The sequence below is a fragment of the Budorcas taxicolor genome, chromosome 6, assembly GCF_023091745.1.
Source record: "Budorcas taxicolor isolate Tak-1 chromosome 6, Takin1.1, whole genome shotgun sequence".
Lineage (NCBI taxonomy): Eukaryota > Metazoa > Chordata > Mammalia > Artiodactyla > Bovidae > Budorcas > Budorcas taxicolor.
Window position 1 is genome coordinate 36,905,655 of NC_068915.1, and position 20,810 is coordinate 36,926,464.

Sequence of the window (20,810 nt, forward strand, 5' to 3'; positions counted from 1 at the left end):
CAACTAAAGTGAAGAAAGAAGACACAAACTAGGTCAGTATAGGCAAGGTAGTAAAATAACAATACCTTTATTACTAACATTTAAAAAAAATGGAAAACAGGCTTAAGTAAGAAAAAGAATAGTGGTCTAGAAGGTAGGGGACCTGCATTCTAACCGTTGCTTTGCCATTAACATTTGTGATACACTATTAATGACTTTATCTCAAGATATTTTAAAAGATATGTAATTATAGATTCATCTATTTCTGCAATACTTACAGAGGAATTTTCTCTTTTCATCCAAAGTTAAATTATGGAAAGCTTTCCAAAACATCAGTATAGTAGGATGTGACTCATGGTATCCTTGCTCATAAATAGAATTCTTGAAAAAAAAAAGGAGAAATTTGGTTTTTAGGGGTAATTTTTGTTTGGAAGACTTGGGGGTGCTTTAGTTATTACCTACCTTTTCAAATTGTTTCCAGTCATAGTCAGTATTTCCAATTATCGCTCTCATTAGTTCTTCAGGCTTGAAATGTTTAAGTATCTCTTTGTCAAAAAGTTTATAAAATCCTCTCTGAAATTCCTCATACACTGCCTTTACAGAGGTGTTGAAAACATAATCAACACACTTAGAAACATAGTCTTTCCTGAAGAAAGCAAAAAAAAAAAAAAAAAAGGCCAATAATATACTTAACCAGTGACTAAACTATTCTCTACTTTGCCTTTTTTTTTCCCTCCCCCCATCTACTTTGCCTTTTCATCATTTCTATTAAGAAAGAAAAATAAGTTACATCTGCAGAGCACACAACGCTATATGACACAGGGCTACGAAAACATCCAGTCAGCTGGAAGAGGAAAGTGTGGAGAAAACGCAGAAGCATGAAGGCTTTGTTTTGCTCCCATTGCCCCAACCACATTCAGGGCAGTATTTTAAAAACACCAATCTGAATAATGTCATTCTCCTGCTTAAAATCTTTAAAAGACTTCTCATTGCCTTGAAGGTAAATTTCAAACCTCTTTAGCAGGATTAAAAAGGTCTCCAAGGAAGAAGGGGGTAAAAAACAATGGGCTCCATGATGTGACCCTTGCCTGACTCAGCAGCCTCTTCCCACTGCCGTTTGAACCTCCGGCCTCGCTGACCTTCAGTTCACTGGCCTCACTGTCGCCGTTACAGTTAGGCCACAGCAGGCAGGGCCTCCTTTTCACCTGGCAACTTCCATCACTCATCAGAATTCAAAATGAACATGACTTTCTCAGGGTTGGTCCTCTGTTCTTCTCTCTCTCCCCTCTCACAGCACATCACTGTGTAAATTATGTCTGCAGAGATTGTCTTCTCCAATTTGTGATGAATTTCCTGAGAGCAGGTGTGCTACTGGAGATATTTCCACCAGGTATCACCTTAAAACATGCTAATCTACTCTTTGAGCATCCTTCAAGGACCGTCATGTCTGAATCAACCTCCTCTGTCCTCCCCTGTAACCAGTGGTGTGCTGGTAAATGTTCTACAACCAGCTTTCTTAAAAGGAGAGGGAAAAAGATGGAACCATTTGCAGCATTTGCCAATTTCTGTGGTTTACCTATCACCCTCTAGTTTCTTAACTGGTTTTCACTTTCTTCAGAATGTTCATCCTTATCTGACTTTCTATTACATAATAATTTATTGACTTTCTGCTCCACTGTAATTTCTACTCCAGATTTTGCATCTATTTTTACTGCCATATCTCTGACACCTAGAATAGGGTCTAGTATAGAGTAGGGGCTCAAAAAATAATTGTTAAATGAACAGTGAAAAGTGCTGCAAAGGAAATATTTAATCTTGACTCCTTTCGTCACTTCTTTTCCCTGTAACCTTTTATCTTTTGAAAAAGATCAGAAGCTAAAATGATCATCTAGAAAGACTGTAAAGCTCAGATGGTAAAGAATCTGCCTGAAATGCGGGAGACCTGGGTTCAGTTCCTGGGTTAGGAAGATCCCTTGGAAGAAGGTATGGCAACCCACTCCAGTATTCTTGCCTGGAGAGTCCCCCCGGACAGAGGAGCCTGGTGGGCTACAGTCCATGTGGTCACAAAGAGTCAGACACAGCTGAGTGACTGAGCACAGCAAAAGACAAAATATATTTATAAAGCATAGTGATATAAATATTTTATGTGTATTCGAAACAGATGTGCGAGGTCTCAAAACTTACTTGTTGCTTTGGTCTACAAATACAGAAATCCCATCTGGAATTAAATCAACATCATTTTGGTCCCAGGGTATCTGTAACCAAAATATATTCAGGTACCAAACATTAAAGAAAGTCTGAATAATCAACCACAAGACCATTATTGCTAGTACATTCTTCCCTATAAAACTTTAAATAATTAGGTGTTAAATAATTATTTATATAGTTCATGTATGGATGTGAGAGTTGGACTGTGAAGAAGGCTGAGCGCCGAAGAATTGATGCTTTGGAACTGTGGTGTTGGATAAGACTCTTGAGAGTCCCTTGGACTGCAAGGAGATCCAACTAGTCCATTCTGAAGGAGATCAACCCTGGGATTTCTTTGGAAGGAATGATGCGAAAGCTGAAACTCCAGTACTTTGGCCACCTCATGCGAAGAGTTGACTCATTGGAAAAGACTCTGATGCTGGGAAGGATTTGGGGCAGGAGGAGAAGGGGACAACCGAGGATGAGATGGCTGGATGGCATCACGGACTCGATGGACGTGAGTCTGGGTGAACTCCAGGAGATGGTGTTAGACAGGGATGCCTGGCGTGCTGTGATTCATGGGGTCGCAAAGAGCCGGACATGACTGAGTGACTGAACTGAACTGAACTGAACTGATATAGTTCAATCATCTAAATCATCTAAAACATACCATAGTATATGCTATATATTGCTTTATGCATATATCATTCCATTTAATTTTTTACAGTGTTCACATTGATTGAATAATTGCTATCTTTTCACTTTGAGAGTGTATAGACATAAGGCATCAAATAAGGAGCAAGTGGGGGAAAAGTCTTACAGTACAGAAGTATAATACCCTTCAAAAAACACATCCAATACATAAGATACTATAATAAAAAATATTTTTAAAAACATTAAATATAAACTATAATCTGATTTTCGTTAGTACTCACAGAAAAACGTATGCCAAGTTCTTCTTTAATGTCATTAGCATCATCATTTAGAACGTCTTGCAAACACCTAATGAAAATTTTGGTTTAAAATATATATTATTCCTACACAACTTCAAAAGAAATAAATGGTCAATGGAAAAAATGTGAACAATATAAAAATTTATAAAGTGTATTAAAAGTCATATAAATTTCTCCTTCTCCACCTTCCCATTCCCTCTTCCTAGAGTTAACCTTTACAAGTTTGATTGGTCAGATTACTGCCTATCATGTAGACACTGCTGAATCTTGGTGGAAATTATAAGAAAGGAGCACCTTCCCCTAGACCAGCCCTTCCCCTGAACCAGGCCTTATTTTTGTCTCCCAGGGGACATTTGGCAAAATCTGGAGACATCTTTGGTTGTCACGATTAAAGGGAGTGTTATGATTAAGGGGGGGTCCCTTGGACTGCAAGATCAAACCAGTCAATCCTAAAGGAAATCAGTCCTGAATATTCATTGGAAGGACTGATGCTGAAGCTGAAACTCCAATACTTTGGCCATCCGATGCAAAAAACTGACTCATTGGAAAAGATCCTGATGCTGGGAAAGATTGAAGGCAGGAAGAGAAGGGGATGACAGAGGATGAGCTGGTTGGTTGGCATTACCAACTCAATGGACATGAGTTTGAGCAAGCTTTCCTGATAGTTCAGTTGGTAAAGAATCTGCCTGCAATGCGGGAGATTCCTGTGTCAGGAAGATCCGCTGGAGAAGGGATAGGCTACCCACTCCAGTATTCTTGGGTTTCCCTTGTGGCTCAGCTGGTGAAAAGAATCTGCCTGCAATGCAGGAGACCTGAGTTCGATCCCTGGGTTGGGAAGATCCCCTGGAGAAGGGAAAGGCTACCCATTCCAGTATTTTGGCCTGGAGAATTCCATGGACTGTAAAGTCCTTGGGGTTGCAAAGAGTCTGACACGATTGAACGACTTTCACGTAGTACTGGCATCTAATGGGTAGCAGCCCCATATGCTGCTAGGCATCTCTACAATGTCCAAGTCAGTCTTCCACAACAAAGAATTATCTAGCCCAAAATGTGTGTACTGCCAAGGCTGAAAAACCCTGCTCTATACTGTCAGAGTATATGGTATAAATCTAGCCAGTGTTTTCTTTCACTAACAGTACACGGGAAGAGAATCTTTTTCTTCCATCTGTTGCCAACTCTATGTTGTATGAAAAACTTTTTAACAGTTGTCAATCTATAAGCAGAAAAATTATATCTCATTTCCATCTGCATTTTCTTGGTTACTAGAAAGATTGAGCCTATTTTTTGAGTTTATATACACATATAGTCATATCTATATTATACAAAGATATTAATCCGTTGTCTATAATGTGTTGCCAGTTTTTTCTTTAGAGAACATAGTTGGCCATTTAACCTAGAACAAGCATTTTTCAGTCCTTAAAAAATAAAGTTCATGGGCTTCCCTGCTGGCTCAGTGGTAAAGAATCTGCCTACAAATGCAGGAGACACAGGTTCGATCTCTGATCCGGGAAGACCCCACATGCTGCAGAACAACTATGCCCGTGCACCACAACTATTGAGCCTGTGCTCTAGAGCCCAGGAGCCGCAGCTACTGACCCACGTGCTGCAGCTCCTGAAGGCTGCATGCCCTAGAGCCCACGCTCGGCAACAAGAGAAGCCACCACAAGGAGAAGCTCGGATACCACAACTAGAGCAGCCCCCTGCCCAGCAATGAAGACTCAGCACAGCCAAAAAATAAATGAATAAAAATTAAATACCAACGTTTGTGACGTGCTGATTTATTGAAATAAGTGAAATATGATTAAATAGGATTATTTAAAATCAATATAGCATGTATGATTCTCATTACGAATATCATGTACTATCCAAAGCAACCATTTCCATCTGGATAAATTCAAGAGACTAGACCACAGCTCTGTTTATTGTGCCATTGCTAATTAGAGGAGCATTTGGCTTTTTTCCACTTCTGAAGGTTTACTTGATTATAAGTCATGCTAAAATTCAAACTCATCTAAAGAGCATGCACATTTATTGAAACTGAAGACCTTATCTGTGTGTCTCTGTGTGTATCTATGTGTCTGTGTGTAACATTATTTGTGTCTAAACAACTGAGACGGACTGAGACTGACTAGATACACAGTCCTAAAAAAAAATTATATTTACTTACTTTCCAAAAGAAGGACTGAGTTCTTTTAAATCTTCCAATGATGGCTCCTGGTCCAGAAGTTTCTTAAACAGAGCCAGTGGGAAAGGGAGGTAGACAACATTAAAATTATATAGGGAGAGTCCACACAGCATCCCAAAGAGGAAATACATCTTCTTCTCAAATTTAGGCTAGAGAAGAAAAAAAAAATCCTTTATGTATTATATATAATCAATAATCCAGACAGATAATTAGATTAGTAAAAAAAAGTTTGGTTCCTTTCTCTAATAGTCAGAAATTAGAAACAAAATGAGCTTCAGGAAAATAAAAATTTGAGGTTCTCATATAGGTTATAATACAATATAAAATTCTGTAAGTTAAAATACAAATGTTAACAGTTCAGAATATTAAACAAATGAATTTGATTTTTGTTACTAATAGCATATTTGGAATATGAAAAAAATGCTCAGTGAACCTTAAAAATGAAGGTTTTCACTATTGAATTTTACACTCTTTGTCTTCAAATTCATGTAGAAAATGACACCAGGAAGGAAGGGTGTACTTTATCTATGCCTGCAGCGGGTGTCAGTCATGCCAGGGGTGTGTCAGAGGAGTGCTGGTCCCTTCAGCAATGCCGCCCTCAACCCAGGTGTGCTTACAGGGACAAGCATATGGGTCAGGGAAAGCGACCGATGCTGTTGACTCTGAAGGTCTGTGGAAGGAAGAAGGGAAGAGTCCTGATAAAATTAGCTTCACTCTTCTCTGCACTGTGTGGTCCTGGATGAAGTAAACCCTGGCCACATCTGGCCAGGCTGTCACTACAGCCCAACCGACAGGTCACTATTCCAAGACTTCAGTTCCAGTGCCAGCTTTGCTGTTAGCTGATCACTGACTTTAGGGACCCATATAGTAATCTGTGCTTCAATCTACTTGCTCTATTTACTTCCTAGTGTAATTGCCTAGGAGAAACATTAAAAATGCATTTGAATTTTGAAAATGAGTTAAAAGTTCAATACAAGTAACCTCCAAAGGTGATCTCTTCTAATCTAATCAGTCTTACTTCCTGTATTTGTAAGGTGTCCCTGAGTCTAGTGGATTTTGTCTCTTTGTTTTCTATCCAGCAGTATAGTATTCAGTAAAGCTTAAGGGTAAGCACTGGGGGCTTTGGGATCACTCTTAAATTTATATCCTCACTTGGTCACTTGCAAGTTGAATATCTGTTCAGTTCAGTCTCTGAGTCGTGTCTGACTCTTTGTGATCCCGTGGACTGCAGCATGTCAAGACACCCTGTCCATCACTAACTCCCAGAGTTCACCAGAGTTCATTCAAACTCATGTCCATTGAGTCAGTGATGCCATCCAACCATCTCATCCTCTATTGTCCCCTTCCCCTCCTGCCTTCAATCTTTCTGAGCATCAGGGTCTTTTCAAATGAGACAGTTCTTCGCATCAGGTGGCCAAATTATTAGAGCTTCAGTTTAAATATTAGTCCTTGCAATGAATATTCAGGACTGATTTCATTTAGGATGGAATGGTTGAATCTCCTTGCAGTCCAAGGGACTCTCAAGAGTCTTCTCCACCACCGCAGCTTAAAAGCATCAATTCTTTAGCGCTCAGCCTTCTTTATATCCAACTCTCACATCCATACATGACCACTGGAAAAACCACACCTTTGACTAGACGGACCTTTGTTGGCAAAGTAATGTCTCTGCTTTTTAATATACTGTCTAGGTTGGTCATAACTTTCCTTCCAAGGGACAAGTGTCTTTTAATTTCATGGCTGCAGTCACCATCTGCAGTGAATTTCGAGCGCCCTAAAATAAAGTCTCTCACTGTTTCCACTGTTTCCCCATCTATTTGCCATGAAGTGATGGGACCAGATGCCATGATCTTAGTTTTCTGAATGTTGATCTTTAAGCCACCTTTTTCACTCTCCTCTTTCACTTTCATCAAGAGGCTTTTTAGCTCCTCTTCACTTTCTGCCATAAGGGTGGTGTCATCTGCATATCTGAGGTTATTGATATTTCTCCTGGCAATCTTGATTCCAGCTTGTGCTTCACCCAGCCCAGCGTTTCTCATGATGTACTCTGCATATAAGTAAAATAAGCAGAGTGACAGTGTACAGTCTTGAAGTACTCCTTTCCTTATTTGGAACCATTCTTTTATTCCATAGAGACTTCCCTGGTGGCTCAGAAGGTAAAGCGTCTGCCTACAATGTGGGAGAACATGGGTTCAATCCCTGGGTTGGGAAGATCTCTTGGAGAAGGGAATGGCAACCCACTCCAGTATTCTTGTCCTCCCCCACCAAAAAAGGGGCTCAAAGAAATATTTGTCTTCCCTGGTAGCTCACATGGTAAAGTGTCTGTCTACAATGTGGGAGACCTGGGTTCGATCTCTGGGTTGAGAAGTTCCCTGGAGAAGGAAATGGCAACCCACTCCAGGGTCTTGCCTAGAAAATCCCATGGACAGAGGAGCCTGGTATCCATGGGGTCGAAAAGAGTCAGACAGGACTGAGCGACTTCACTTTCACTTTCTTTCTTTCTTGTTATTCCATGTCCAGTTCTAACTGTTGCTTTCTGACCTGTATACAGGTTTCTCAAGAGGCAGGTCAGGTCGTCTAGTATTCCCATCTCTTTCAGAATTTTCCACAGTTTGTTGTGATCCACACAGTCAAAGGCTTTGGCATAGTCAATAAAACAGAAATAGATGTTTTTCTGGAACAATCTTGCTTTTTCGATGATCCAGCAGATGTTGGCAATTTGATCTCTGGTTCCTCTGCCTTTTCTAAAACCAGCTTGAACATCTGGAAGTTCGTGGTTCACATACTGCTGAAGCCTGGCTTGGAGAATGTTGAGCATTACTTTACTAGTATGTGCGATAAGTGCAGTTGTGTGGTAGTTTGAGCATTCTTTGGCATTAGCTTTCTTTGGGATTGGAATGAAAACTGACCTTTTACAATCCTGTGGCCACTGCTGCGTTTTTCAAATTTGCTGGCATATTTTGTGCAGCACTTTCACAGCATCATCTTTTAGGATCTGAAATAGCTCAGCTGGAATTCCATCACCTCCACTAGCTTTGTTCGTAGTGATGCTTTCTAAGGCCCACTTGACTTCGCATTCCAGGATGTCTGGCTCTAGGTGAGTGATCACACCACCATGATTATCTTGGTTGTGAAGATCTTTTTTGTATAGTTCTTCTGTGTATTCTTGCCACCTCTTCTTAATATCTTCTGCTTCTGTTAGGTCCATACCATTTCTGTCCTTTATTGTGCCTATTCTTGCATGAAATGTTCCCTTGGTATCTCTAATATTCTTAAGAGATCGCTAATCTTTCTCATTCTATTGTTTTCCTCTATTTCTTTGCACTGATCACTGAGGAAGGCTTTCTTATCTCACCTTGCTAGTCTTTGGAACTCTGCATTCAAGTGGGTATATTTTTCCTTTTTTCTTTTGCTTTTTGCTTCTCTTCTTTTCACAGCTATTTGTAAGGTCTCCTCAGACAGCCATTTTGCTTTTTTGCATTTCTTTTTCTTGGGGATGGTCTTGATTCCTGTTTCCTGTACAATGTCATGAACCTCCATCCATAGTTCTTCAGGCACTCTATCAGATATAATCCCTTGAATCGATTTGTCACTTCCACTGTATAATCGTAAGAGATTTGATTTAGGTCATACCTGAATGGTCTAGTGGTTTTCCCTACTTTCTTCAATTTAAGTCTGAATTTGGCAATAAGGAGTTCATGATCTGAGTCACAGTCAGCTCCCGGTCTTGTTTCTGTTGACTGTATGTAGCTTCTCCATCTTTGGCTGCAAAGAATATAATCAATCTGAATTCAGTATTGACCTCTGGTGATGTCCATGTGTAGAGTCTTCTCTTGTGTTGTTGGAAGAGGGTGTTTGCTATGACCAATGCATTCTCTTGGAAAAATTCTATTAGCCTTTGCCCTGCTTCATGCTGTACTCCAAGGCCAAATCTGCCTGTTACTCCAGGTATCTCTTGACTTCCTACTTTTGCATCCAGTCCCCTATAATGAAAAGAACATCTTTTGGGGGTGTTAGTCCTAGAAAATCTTGTAGGTCTTCATAGAGCCGTTCAAGTTCAGCTTCTTCAGCATTACTGGTCGGAGCATAGACTGGGATTAATGTGATATTGAATGGTTTGCCTTGGAAATGAGCAGAGATCGTTCTGCCATTTTTGAGATTGCATCCAAGTACTGCATTTCGGACTCTTTTGTTGACTATGACAGCTACTCCATTTCTTTTAAGGGATTCTTGCCCACAGTAGTAGATATAATGGTCATCTTATTTAAATTCACCCATCCAGTCCATTTTAGTTCACTGATTCCTAAAATGTCGACATTCACTCTTGCCATCTCCTGTTTGACCACTTCCAATTTGTCTTGATTCATGGACCTAACATTCTAGGTTCCTATGCAATTTTGCTCTTTATAGCATTGGACTTGGCTTCTATCACCAGTCACATGCACAAGTGGATGGTTATTTTTGCTTTGGCTCTGTCTCTTCATTCTTTCAGGAGTTATTTCTCCACTGATCTCTAATAGCATATTGGGTAGCTACCGACCTGGGGAATTCATCTTTCACTGTCCTAATTTTTCACCTTTTCATACTGTTCACGGGGTTCTCAAGGCAAGAATACTAAAGAGGTTTGCTATTCTCTTCTCCAGTGGACCACATTTTGTCAGAACTCTCCACCATGACCCTCCTTCTTAAGTGGCCCTACAAGGCATGGCTCATAGTTTCACTGAGTTAGACAAGGCTGTGGTCCATGTGATCAGACTGATTAGTTTTCTGTGATTGTGGTTTTCAGTCTGTCTGCCTTCTGATGGAGAAGGATAAGAGGCTTATGGAAGCTTCCTGATGGGAGAGACTGACAGAGGGGGAAATTGGGTCTTGTTCTGATGGGCGAGGCCATGCTCAGTAAATCTTTAATCTAGTTTTCTGTTAATGGGTAGAGCTGTGTTCCCTCCCTGTTATTTACTTGGGGCCAAATTATGGTGGAGGTAACGAATATCTGTATACAGTTTATTTAATCTCTCCGTGCCTCAGTTTCTTCATCTTTAAAATGGGGCAAACCACTTATCTCATAGAGTTGATATGAGGTTTATTTTCTTCCTTTCCATTCCCTGCTTGCATTGTTTTGATATATTTAGTCCCTATCCTTCATCATTAACCTCAGGGCTCCATTTTCCAATGACACTTTTTCCAATCACTTCAGTCCCCCTTGATTTCTTTAGGTCCTAAGAAAGAATCCCTTAAATTTGTATAGTGACCTAAAGTTTTCAGGGAACCTCACACTTTTATCATACCTTCACACTTTGACATACCTTTTATCTTGTTTTAATCTCACAATAACTCTATAAAGCAGGCAGAATAGATATTAGTTTTGCTAGTACTTAGGCATTTTTACTGGAGAAAGCAATGGCAACCCACTCCAGTACTCTTGCCTGGGAAATCCCATGGACGGAGGAGCCTGGTAGGCTGCCGTCTATCGGGTCGGACAGAGTCGGATACAACTGAAGTGACTTAGCAGCAGCAGCAGCAGGCATTTTTACAGTTGAGGAAACTAACAACTCAGAGAGGCTAAATTATACACCCACCATCACTCAAGACTAGATCTCTGGGCTTCTGATCTCACAAGAGTGCTTCCTTCCCTATCCTACCTATTTCCCAACAACTATTACAACAGACCTTGATGCTGGGAAAGATTGAAGGCAGGAAGAAAAGGGGACAACAGAGGATGAGATGGTTGGATGGCATCACCACCTTGATGGACATGAGTTTGAGCAAGCTCCAGAAGTTGGTGATGGACAGGGAAGCCTGGCGTGCTGCAGTCCATGGGGTTGCAAAGAGTCAGAAATGACTGAGCAACTGAACTGAACTGAACCGAACTGATTATAACACAAAGTCAGCAGCACAAAATTTCAAAAAATTGCTAAAGTTCCTGGTATTTTAGTCTTATTGCTCTATCTACATATATAAAATGTTTTCAAAGGAAAGAGATTGCGTTATCCACTAATCTGAATCTTCTATAGTATTTAATACAATGTGGGAACTTCAAGAAACAGCCAGTAAAAACTTGTTGGTTGACCCTACCAATGGCACACCTTAGCCACTCCTATCTTTTCGAGATTCATTCTTTCTCAAAAAGATGTTTCGTGGCTAAACATCTAATTGCTAAATTGTGTCCAATTCTTTCAGGGCTCCATGGACTGTAGCCTGCCAGGCTCTCTGTCCATGGATTTTCCCAGGCAAAAATAACTGGAGTGTGTGGCTTCTCCAGGGTATCTTTCCCACCCAGGGATTGAATCCAAGTCTCCTGTATTAGCAGGCAGATTCTGTACCACTGAGCCACCTGGGAAGCCCTTCTAAAAAGATACAAAACACCTTTTAGTGCTTTTTCACTCTCATTCATGTTCTCTTCCTCTACCCTTTTCTTTCTGGGTTCCAAACTCCACCATATCATTTGAAAGAGTATTTGGAAGTTTATAGGAAAGGAGATCAATAAATTGAAATTCAACATGTGATTCTTGTTAGAATTATTTGCTCTGTGTTACTAATAGAGAAGGCTTCCCTTGTGGCTCAGCTGGTAAGGAGTCTGCTTACAATTCAGAAGACCCGGGTTCAATCCCTGCATTGGGAAGATCTCCTGGAGGAGGGAATGGCAATCCACTCCAGTATTCTTGCCTGGAGAACCCCATGGACAGAGAACTTTGGTAGGCTACAGTCCACGTGGTCACATAGAGTCGGACACGACTGAGTGACTAACACACACACACACTAATAGAGAAATGAAGTTTTTACTACTTTAAGAAAATGTTTACATATAGAGAATCTTTGTAAAAATATAATCATTGCAGAAATGAATCATCTTATTAGAATTAGCAATTATCTCTAGGATTCTGTTAACAATTTCTCTCCTAGTTTGAAACTCTAGATTACTGCCTCTTAAAATTTAGGAAACCACCCGATATTCAACAAAGTGTAATACATCTAAACTATGGAATACTACTCAGCAATAGAAGGGAATGAACTAGGATAGATACAACACACATGATTCTCAATATCATTATGCTGAATGAAAGGACAGATACAAAGACTGCTTATGATTCCATTTATGTAAAATTCTAGGAAATCAAATTATAGTGACAGAAATCGAATCAGTGGTTGCATGGGCATGAGGCAGGGAATAGAGGCAGGGAGAAGCAGGATCAGAAAGGAATCTGAGGAAACTCTAGGGGATGATGGATGTGTTCACTGTCTTTTGTTTTCATTGTCTCGAATTTCATGGGCATAGATGTACATCAAAATGTATCAAAGTGGACATTTTATGTACCATTTATCGTACCTCAAATATACTTTATTCACACTGTTTAAAAATTTAATTTTCATATGAATCACCTAGCGATCTTATAAAAATATATATTCTGATCTGGGCCTGAGATTCTGCTTTTCTAACAGTTCCAGGTAATGCTGGAACTTCCGCCCTGTGGACCACATTTTGAGTAGCAAGGCTTTATGTGACCTAATTTTACATTAGCAGGTATTGTGTTCATTTACAGTATATGGTATACTTTTTCTGTTCTGAAAAACCATAAGAAAACAGATAAAAGGCTTACGTTGACAGGAAACCACATGTAGGAATCCTCTTCAGGATATATGAACATTCCATATTCTTCCTTGGTCATAGATTCAAATATACAGTGAAAAAACTCAGACTTCACCCCATCCCCCACAGAACGAATTTCTTTAATGAATTCAACCTGAGAAAAGAGGACATTGTCAGGTCCAGATTTAAAACATGGTGCCTTGACCTTTACAGAAAAGTTTCAAGCCTCCTGCCGTCACCAGAATTCCCAGAATCCACTCTCCTTACCTAACTGTACTTTGCTCTCTCACTTTGCTTCTGATAGTGGGAGCCGTGAACCTGTTTACTGTCAGATTACTGCCTAGTGAGTACGTAGGTCCCTCCCATGGCCACATGAACCAAGTGAAGTGAGATTCTGGCAACACTCAACAGTCACCAATTACGTGGACCAGCATCTTGAACCAGATTTTGATGTGCTTCAAACCCCGGGCCCACTAAATTCCTCAATTTTTCTCTCTTGTCCAGCTTCCTCTCATCAGTCAGGCTTTACAACTTAGTCTACAGTCAACAAATATTTGGTTTCTTCTGCCTCTCCCCTCATTAGGACTTCAGATAAACAGCCCTCCTTGTCAGCCTGGACAGGGCACCTTTGTAGGAAATTTCAGAGCTGACTGCCCAGAGCCCTCATGTGAGCATCGATAAGAACGGGTCCCTCCTTTCTAAGGTCTACCTCTGGGATTTGTAGTGCGAGTACTATCTTAGATTTCCTCCCCTCTCTCTAACTACTCTTTGCTGTAAATATTTATGTATTTGGCTGTGTCAGGTCTTAGTTGTGGCATGTGGCATCTTTAGTTGGGACCTGCAAGATCTTTAGTTGCAGCATACGAACTCTTAGTTGCGGCATGCATAATCTAGTTCCCTGCCCAGGCATCGAACCCAGGCCCCCTGCATTGGGAGTGTAGAGTCTTATCCACTGGACCACTGAGGAAGTCCCTCTAACTACTCCTTCTATACTTCCCTTCCTGTTTGCTTCTTTCCATCTTTTTAATGTAAATATCACCAAGCTTCACTGAGAGTTCTCTTTCACTTCTCTTTACCTAGATTTACCTCCTTGGCCTTGTTCATCATCACCAAGGGCCTGCCTCACATTTCATCGAGATACACCAAAAATAAATTAAGCTTGCTTCCGATTTTCCTACTTCCACTCATTTATACTAGCAAGGTTGTCTTTGCTATGGTCAGGACGTGCTCATAAAGAGCTCGACAACCTTGCCTCGTTGAGAGTCTATATTTGATTGGATTTCTCTTGAAGTTTACCTTCTTACCTCTTTGTAATTTCCTGTAGGCAGAATCACTTTCTACTGATTTCCTCATAATCAAGATTTAAAGGGAAATAGGCACAGAGGGAGACAAAAACTAGAAAGCCTAGCTTATAAAATCCTTTCTTTGTTTTCCATCAGAGTTCTGAGACCCAACTCAGAGTCTGACTTCCTCTCTGAGAACCTAACTTTTCCCTTCTTGGCTGATATCAGGAAAATGCACTCCCTTCTGGACAGATAGCAGCTCTCACCTACAAAGTTCATCTTTATTCTGTGGGCAAAGGATCTGAAGTACCACACAGTAAAAACCCTACAGATGCCCCCAAGGATAAAGTGAAGGATGGCTAGGAAATGGAACCAACACAGTGGAATGTCTGTGACTAAAACTAGAGCCAAAATGCAGTAAAAGTATCCATTCTACCTGCCACTTGCTGAATGCATTCATTGCCCCAATTCTTTACCCCTCCTTGGCCCAGGTCTTTCGCATGTGGCTTTATAGTTCCTCTCATTAAAAAGGCTGAGTATATTATGCCAGCCCTTGACTTGAGTTCAGCCATGTGACTTGATTTGACTAAAGCAATGTTTGTTGTGTAACTGGGCTTGCTATCTTTTTTTTGGCAGTGGCTTGGCAAGTGGGTGTGGAGGGGCCTCGCTCTCTTGTACCTCTGACACTGATATGCAACCATGTTTGTGGGTTCTAGGAAGAAGATGGAAAACACAGGAGTCAGGGCCAGATTGCCTGAGCCAGGCCAAGCCTAGGTAACCAATCTCTAGCCAATTCTCAAACATGTAAACAGGTACAGACAAAATCTGAAAAGCCACTCAGATGAGTTCAACTTAGAGCAGCAGTCTCAGCAGAACTGCAGATCTGTAAAATTACTATTTTAAGTCACTATGCTTTGGGATGGTTCATTATGAAGCATTTCTGTAGCCAAAGGTAACTAACTAATAGTTAACTCATAGAGCCAATGGTCAATTAAACATCCTGGAGCTTTTCTCTGAAGGGTAAGCAAGGAATCCTGGAAACCATTAGGCTGATAACTATAGTTGCAAATACAGGTTCTCCTTGTACCACATTATATAAATGTTCCCCCCACACACATTAGTAAAAATATTATGAGGAGTTTTAGCGTACCACTAATGTTTTCTGGAGGTCAGTGTCTTCAGCTTGGCTTAACTGACATAGAGCATCTTCAACTAAGTGACTTCGTCTGACTCTAAGTGTAAATGAAGGGGATTCAGCCCCTCTTTGCAGAATTATTCCCCCAAAATTCATGTAGTTGTTCTCTTCAGATTTCTAGAAAAAGAAATATTTTAGGAATCCTCATAGGAATACAAGAAATTGTTTAATATTTCAAATAAACATTTTATATAGCATACATTATGCCAACCATTGCTATATATACTCATATCACAATTAGTTAAGTAAAAGAGCACTGTGAGTATGATTTGGAAGACAAAGAGATCATAAAATCTATGGCACCAAGGAATTGTGCAAAATGATGGAATACTACACAGCCATAAAAAAACTAACAAAATTTTGCCTTTTGCAGCAACATGGATGGACTTGGAGGGCATTTTGCTAAGTGAAGTACAATGTATGGAAAAAGACAAATACTGTATGATATCATTTACATGTGGAATCTAAAAACCACAACAAACTAGTGAATAAAACAAAAAAGAAGCAGACTCGCAGATACAGAGAACAAACTAGTGTTTACCAGTGGGGAGAGGGAAGATATAGGGGTAGAGGAGAAGGGGTACAAATCATTAGATACAAAATAAGCTACAAGTATATATTGTACAACTCAGGGGATATAGCCAATATTTTATAATAACTATAAATGAAGTATAACCTTTAAAAATTGAGTCACTATACTGTATGTCTATAATTTATATATTGTACACCAACTATGATTTAATTTTTCTTTTAAAAAAAGGTTGATGGGAAATGTTACAGCGGAAGAATGTGGTCACCATCTGCACCCACTGATGAATCTCAGAATGAACAAAAGTGAAACCACCAGAAATAATGCACTGAAATATGGAGAGGTGAAAATAAATTGGGCCTGGAATTTGCTTTACAATACTTAACAAAAACATGGGAATTCCCTGGTGGCCAGAGGTTAGGACTTCGAGCTTTCACTGCTGAGGGTGAGGGATCAAGCCCTATCAGGGAACTAAGATCCTATAAGCTGCATGCCACAGCAAAAAAAAGAAACTTTAGCAAAAATAGTAACAACTGAAAATTTTAAAAATGATAAAGGAAGTATGGCAAAATGTTGACGACTGCTGAAAATTTGTGCTGGGATTTAATATGCCATTATCTCTACTTCGTATATATTTGAAAATTTTACATAATAAAAAATAAGACATACATACCAACATTCTTATCTGGGAATCAGCTTGCAATAATTTAATTTTGGACACCAAATTAAAGACAAATGGAAAATCACTGAAAATAATCAGACTGAAGTTTTCTGCAGGTATCTAAAAATTAAAAAGACAGAAGAATTTTGATAATCAAAAGGAAAGGAAACCTTCATTCCTTTACCTCACTACCTTAAATTATTTACCTCCATACTTTATAGAATTCATTTTTAAGAATCTAAATTACCTAGAAACAAATTTCTAGGAAAATGCATTTGCTTTGTGGCTGAAAGATGTTTTAAGTTATCCAAGAGCATCTACTTTAGCAAATTCAGCATTACAATGAGGACATTTTCAGATCTTAACTTACAAAGAAGCTACATAGCTATTAATGTGTTTCCCTTTTAAAGTACAAAAAAATATTCAGAAAGTAAAATATTCTTACCAGGTTGTTTTCCCTATAGATCACTCTATTTCTATCTTCATAAAAGTTCAACCAAAAGGACAATTCATTTATGTGGAACATATCTTCTGGTAATCGACAGTTAGTTTTGTTTAACCTTAAAGAAAATACAACCTGTGATATTTATTTTCTATCAATGAGTAACTTAATCTATTTTTATATATGCCTCTGTTCAGTTTAGTTAGTTGCTCAGTTGTCTTTGCGACTGTTGCTCCGACTCTTTGCGACCCCATGGACTGCAGCACGCCAGGCCTCCCTGCCCATCACCAACTCCCAGAGTTTACCTAAACTCATGCCCATTGATTCGGTGATGCCATCCAACCATCTCATCCTCTATCGTCCCCTTATCCTCCTGCCTTCAATCTTTCCCAGCATCAGGGTCTTTTCAAATGAGTCAGCTCGTCGCATCAGGTGGCCAAAGTATTGGAGCTTCAGCTTTAGCATCAGTCCTCCAGTGAATATTCAGGATTGATTTCCTTTAGGATTGTTGGTTTGATCTTCTTGCTGTCCAAGGGACTCTCAAGAGTCTTCTCCAACACCACAGTTCGAAAGCATCACTTCTTTGGCACTCAGCCTTCTTTATGGTCCAACTCTCACATCTGTACATGACTACTGGGAAAACCACAGCTTTGACTGTATGGACCTTTGTCAGCAAAGTAATGTCTCTGCTTTTTAATATGCTGCTTAGGTGTGTCATAGTTTTTCTTCCAAAGAACAAGCGTCTTTTAATTTCATGCCTACAGTCACCATCCACAGTGCTAATCAAACTATCTAATTTTAAAAAATTGGCAGACAAACTGAACAGACTTGTTTCAAAGAAGACTTACAGATGGCCAACAAGTACATGAAAATATACTCAACATCGTTAATCATTAGGGAAATGCAAATCAAAACCATAGTGCAATATTACCTTATGCCTATTAGAATGGCTATCATCAAAAACACAAGAGAGAAGTGTTGGTGAGGATGTGGAGAAAAAGGAACTTTTGTGCACCATTAGTGGGAATGTCAATTGGTGTGGGCACTATGGAAAACAGTATGAAGGCTTCCTCACAAAATTAAAAATAGAACTACCACATGATCCAGCAATCCCACTTTGGGGTATAGAGCCAAAGGAAATGAAATCACCTGCTCAAAGAGATATCTACAGGCCCATGTTCATTTTAGCATTATTTAGAATAGCCAAGGTAAATAAACAACCTAAGCGTCCATGGACAGATGAATGGATAAAGAAGATATGGTGTATATATATGTGTATGCATATACACTGATACATACATATATACACAATGGAATTTTATTCAGCCATGAGAAACAAGGAAATCCTGCCATTTGCAACAACATGGATGGATGGTGAGGACATTATGCTAAGCGAAATACTTCAGAGAAAGGCAAATACAGTAAGATATCACTTACACGTGAAATCTAAAAAAGCTAAACTCAGAAACAGAGTGGAGTGGTGGTTTATAGAGTTGGGGTGGGAGAAAAGGAGAGATGTTGGTCAAACGGTACAAACTTCCAGTTATAAGATAAATAAGTTCTGCAGATCTAATGCACAGCATGGCGATCATAGTTAACAATATTGTACTATATAGTTGAAATTTGCTAAGACAGTAGATCTTCAGTGTTCTTACCACACTAAATAAACAGTAACTATAAGTGTTTTGTAATATATACATGTCTAGAAAGGGAAAAAGTGGAAGTAGTAACAGATTTTATTTCTTTGGGCTCCAAAGTCACTGAGGACAGTGACTGTAGCCATGAAATTAAAAGACTCCTGCTCACTGGAAGGAAAGTTATGACAAACCTAGAGGGCATATTAAAAAACAGAGATACCACTTTGCTGACAAAGGTCCATATAGTCAAAACTATGGTTTTTCCAGTAATCATATACGGATGTGAGAGTTGGACCATAAAGGAGACTGAGCACCAAAGAATTACTGCTGTCAAAATGTGGTGCTGGAGAAGACACTTGAGAGTCCCTTGAACAGTGAGAAGATCAAACCAGTCAATCCTAAAGGAAATCAACCCTGAATATTCACTGGAAGGACGGATGCTGAAGCTGAAGCTCCAATACTTAGGCCATCTTATGCGAAGAACTGACTCATGTGAAAAGACACTGATGCTGGTGAATATTGAAGGCAAAATGAGAAGTGGGCAACAGAGGATGAGATGGTTGGATGGCATCACCAACTCACCAGACATGAAGTTGAGCAAACTCCAGGAGATAGTGAAGGACAGGGAAGACTGGTGTGCTGCAGTCCATGAGGTCACAAAGAGTCAGATAAGACTTAGGGACTGAACAACAACAAATCAAATTAACACTCCGTACACCTTAACCTTACACAATGTCCTATTTCAGTTCTATCTTAATAAAGATGGAGGAAATATACTACTTTAGAAATATCAGTGCATTATTACTTCTGAAAAGCACTAACTTTTGCACATAATACTTTCTCCTATTGAGACTGATATCTTGTGGTGAAACAGTGCTCTTGCTTGGAAAATCCCATGGACATGGGGTCGCAAAGATTCAGACAAGACTAAGTGACTTCACTTTCGCTTTCTTTTTGTTTTGGTTACCGACTGAGCAATTTATATTTATAAAAACATCTATTTTGGCTAATTATTTTTCCATTGAACAATACCAATTTAATTCTGCTCTTCTATTTAAAATGCTCTGGTTCCTTCCTGTCCTCCAATAATTATTAGGTTTATTAGTAGCCTAATCTTAGGTTACTTCTGGATTATGTTATATACACTAATGAAAATGCTGAATCATTGTCATATCTGAGTATTTGTGCCTGTAATATATTATATATACACTATATACATATTATATATACTATGTAATATATTCCACCAGAGTCTATCCAGTTAGCAAAACAAACAAAATTCTAAATATTTAAGGTCTGAATCAAATATTTTCATTCTTGCTGTGGAAAATAAAATAAGACTTCAACTGGCTAAGAACTAAGGGAACTTGATTTAGTAAAATGGTGTATACATTCCTTTAGATGAACCCTTACCTTATATATGTCTTTCATCACTTCCAGAAGAGTTTTAACATTGCGGTTACGGATACTCTGAAGAGTGTTATTCCAGAAAAACATTTGAGAGATGATGGCAGTTTTCAGCATCTGGACAAGTGAGTTGAGGGAAGATTCTTGCAAAGATGTCCAACACTGCTCTGAGACGTGTAAAATCAGCCATGATAAATATGCACCTCCAAAAAAATTCTCTCAGTTTTCTAAGTTCTTTAATGTAAGAAATAGATCATATTTTCCAGTTCTGATGGCATAACCCATAAATCATGGGATAACCTTTTTGAAGGATAACATCCTGGACAATATTTATTACTCACAGATGTGGAAAAAATTTTTGCTCCCTGATTAAGTATCTTTGGAATTAAAAGCTCAGATTCAGGTTTCTGAAAAAAATGTGTTGATAGTTCATATTTATGCTTGATTACTTGATTGATTTCATGATTTTCAAACTGAAAATTCCATAGGGTATTTATAAGGTCTCAAAATACACACAGGTGAAAACACAGAATACATATGCACACATACATATACACACAAGACACGAAATGTGATCAAGGACAATTTTAATCTGAAAAAAAAATCTATGTTTTCAGACTTTATTATCACCTACGATAGATGGATATATTTTTAAATTAGCTCAGTAACAATATTTTAGTATCACTGAGTTACAAACTGAATTTCTGTACCTTTAAAAGAAAATTCTCAGAAAACAAACAAATCAGATGTTAAAATGTATTTTCAAGTTA

The 20,810-nt window shown here is 39.1% G+C and overlaps 1 protein-coding gene across 1 annotated transcript in view; it reads right to left on the reverse strand.

Moving 5' to 3' along the window:
• HERC6 (HECT and RLD domain containing E3 ubiquitin protein ligase family member 6) overlaps positions 1–20,810 on the reverse strand; it is a 52,351-nt gene that overhangs the window by 1,253 nt on the left and 30,288 nt on the right. Inside the window, exons 13-22 of the mRNA XM_052642004.1 lie at positions 20,047–20,207; positions 17,000–17,131; positions 16,567–16,674; positions 15,320–15,481; positions 12,897–13,040; positions 5,287–5,453; positions 3,102–3,168; positions 2,164–2,234; positions 442–625; positions 258–360 (exon numbers count right to left, since the gene is read on the reverse strand). Of these exons, the coding sequence (XP_052497964.1) occupies positions 258–360; positions 442–625; positions 2,164–2,234; positions 3,102–3,168; positions 5,287–5,453; positions 12,897–13,040; positions 15,320–15,481; positions 16,567–16,674; positions 17,000–17,131; positions 20,047–20,207 (1,299 nt within the window). The remainder of the gene's footprint in view (positions 1–257; positions 361–441; positions 626–2,163; positions 2,235–3,101; positions 3,169–5,286; positions 5,454–12,896; positions 13,041–15,319; positions 15,482–16,566; positions 16,675–16,999; positions 17,132–20,046; positions 20,208–20,810) is intronic.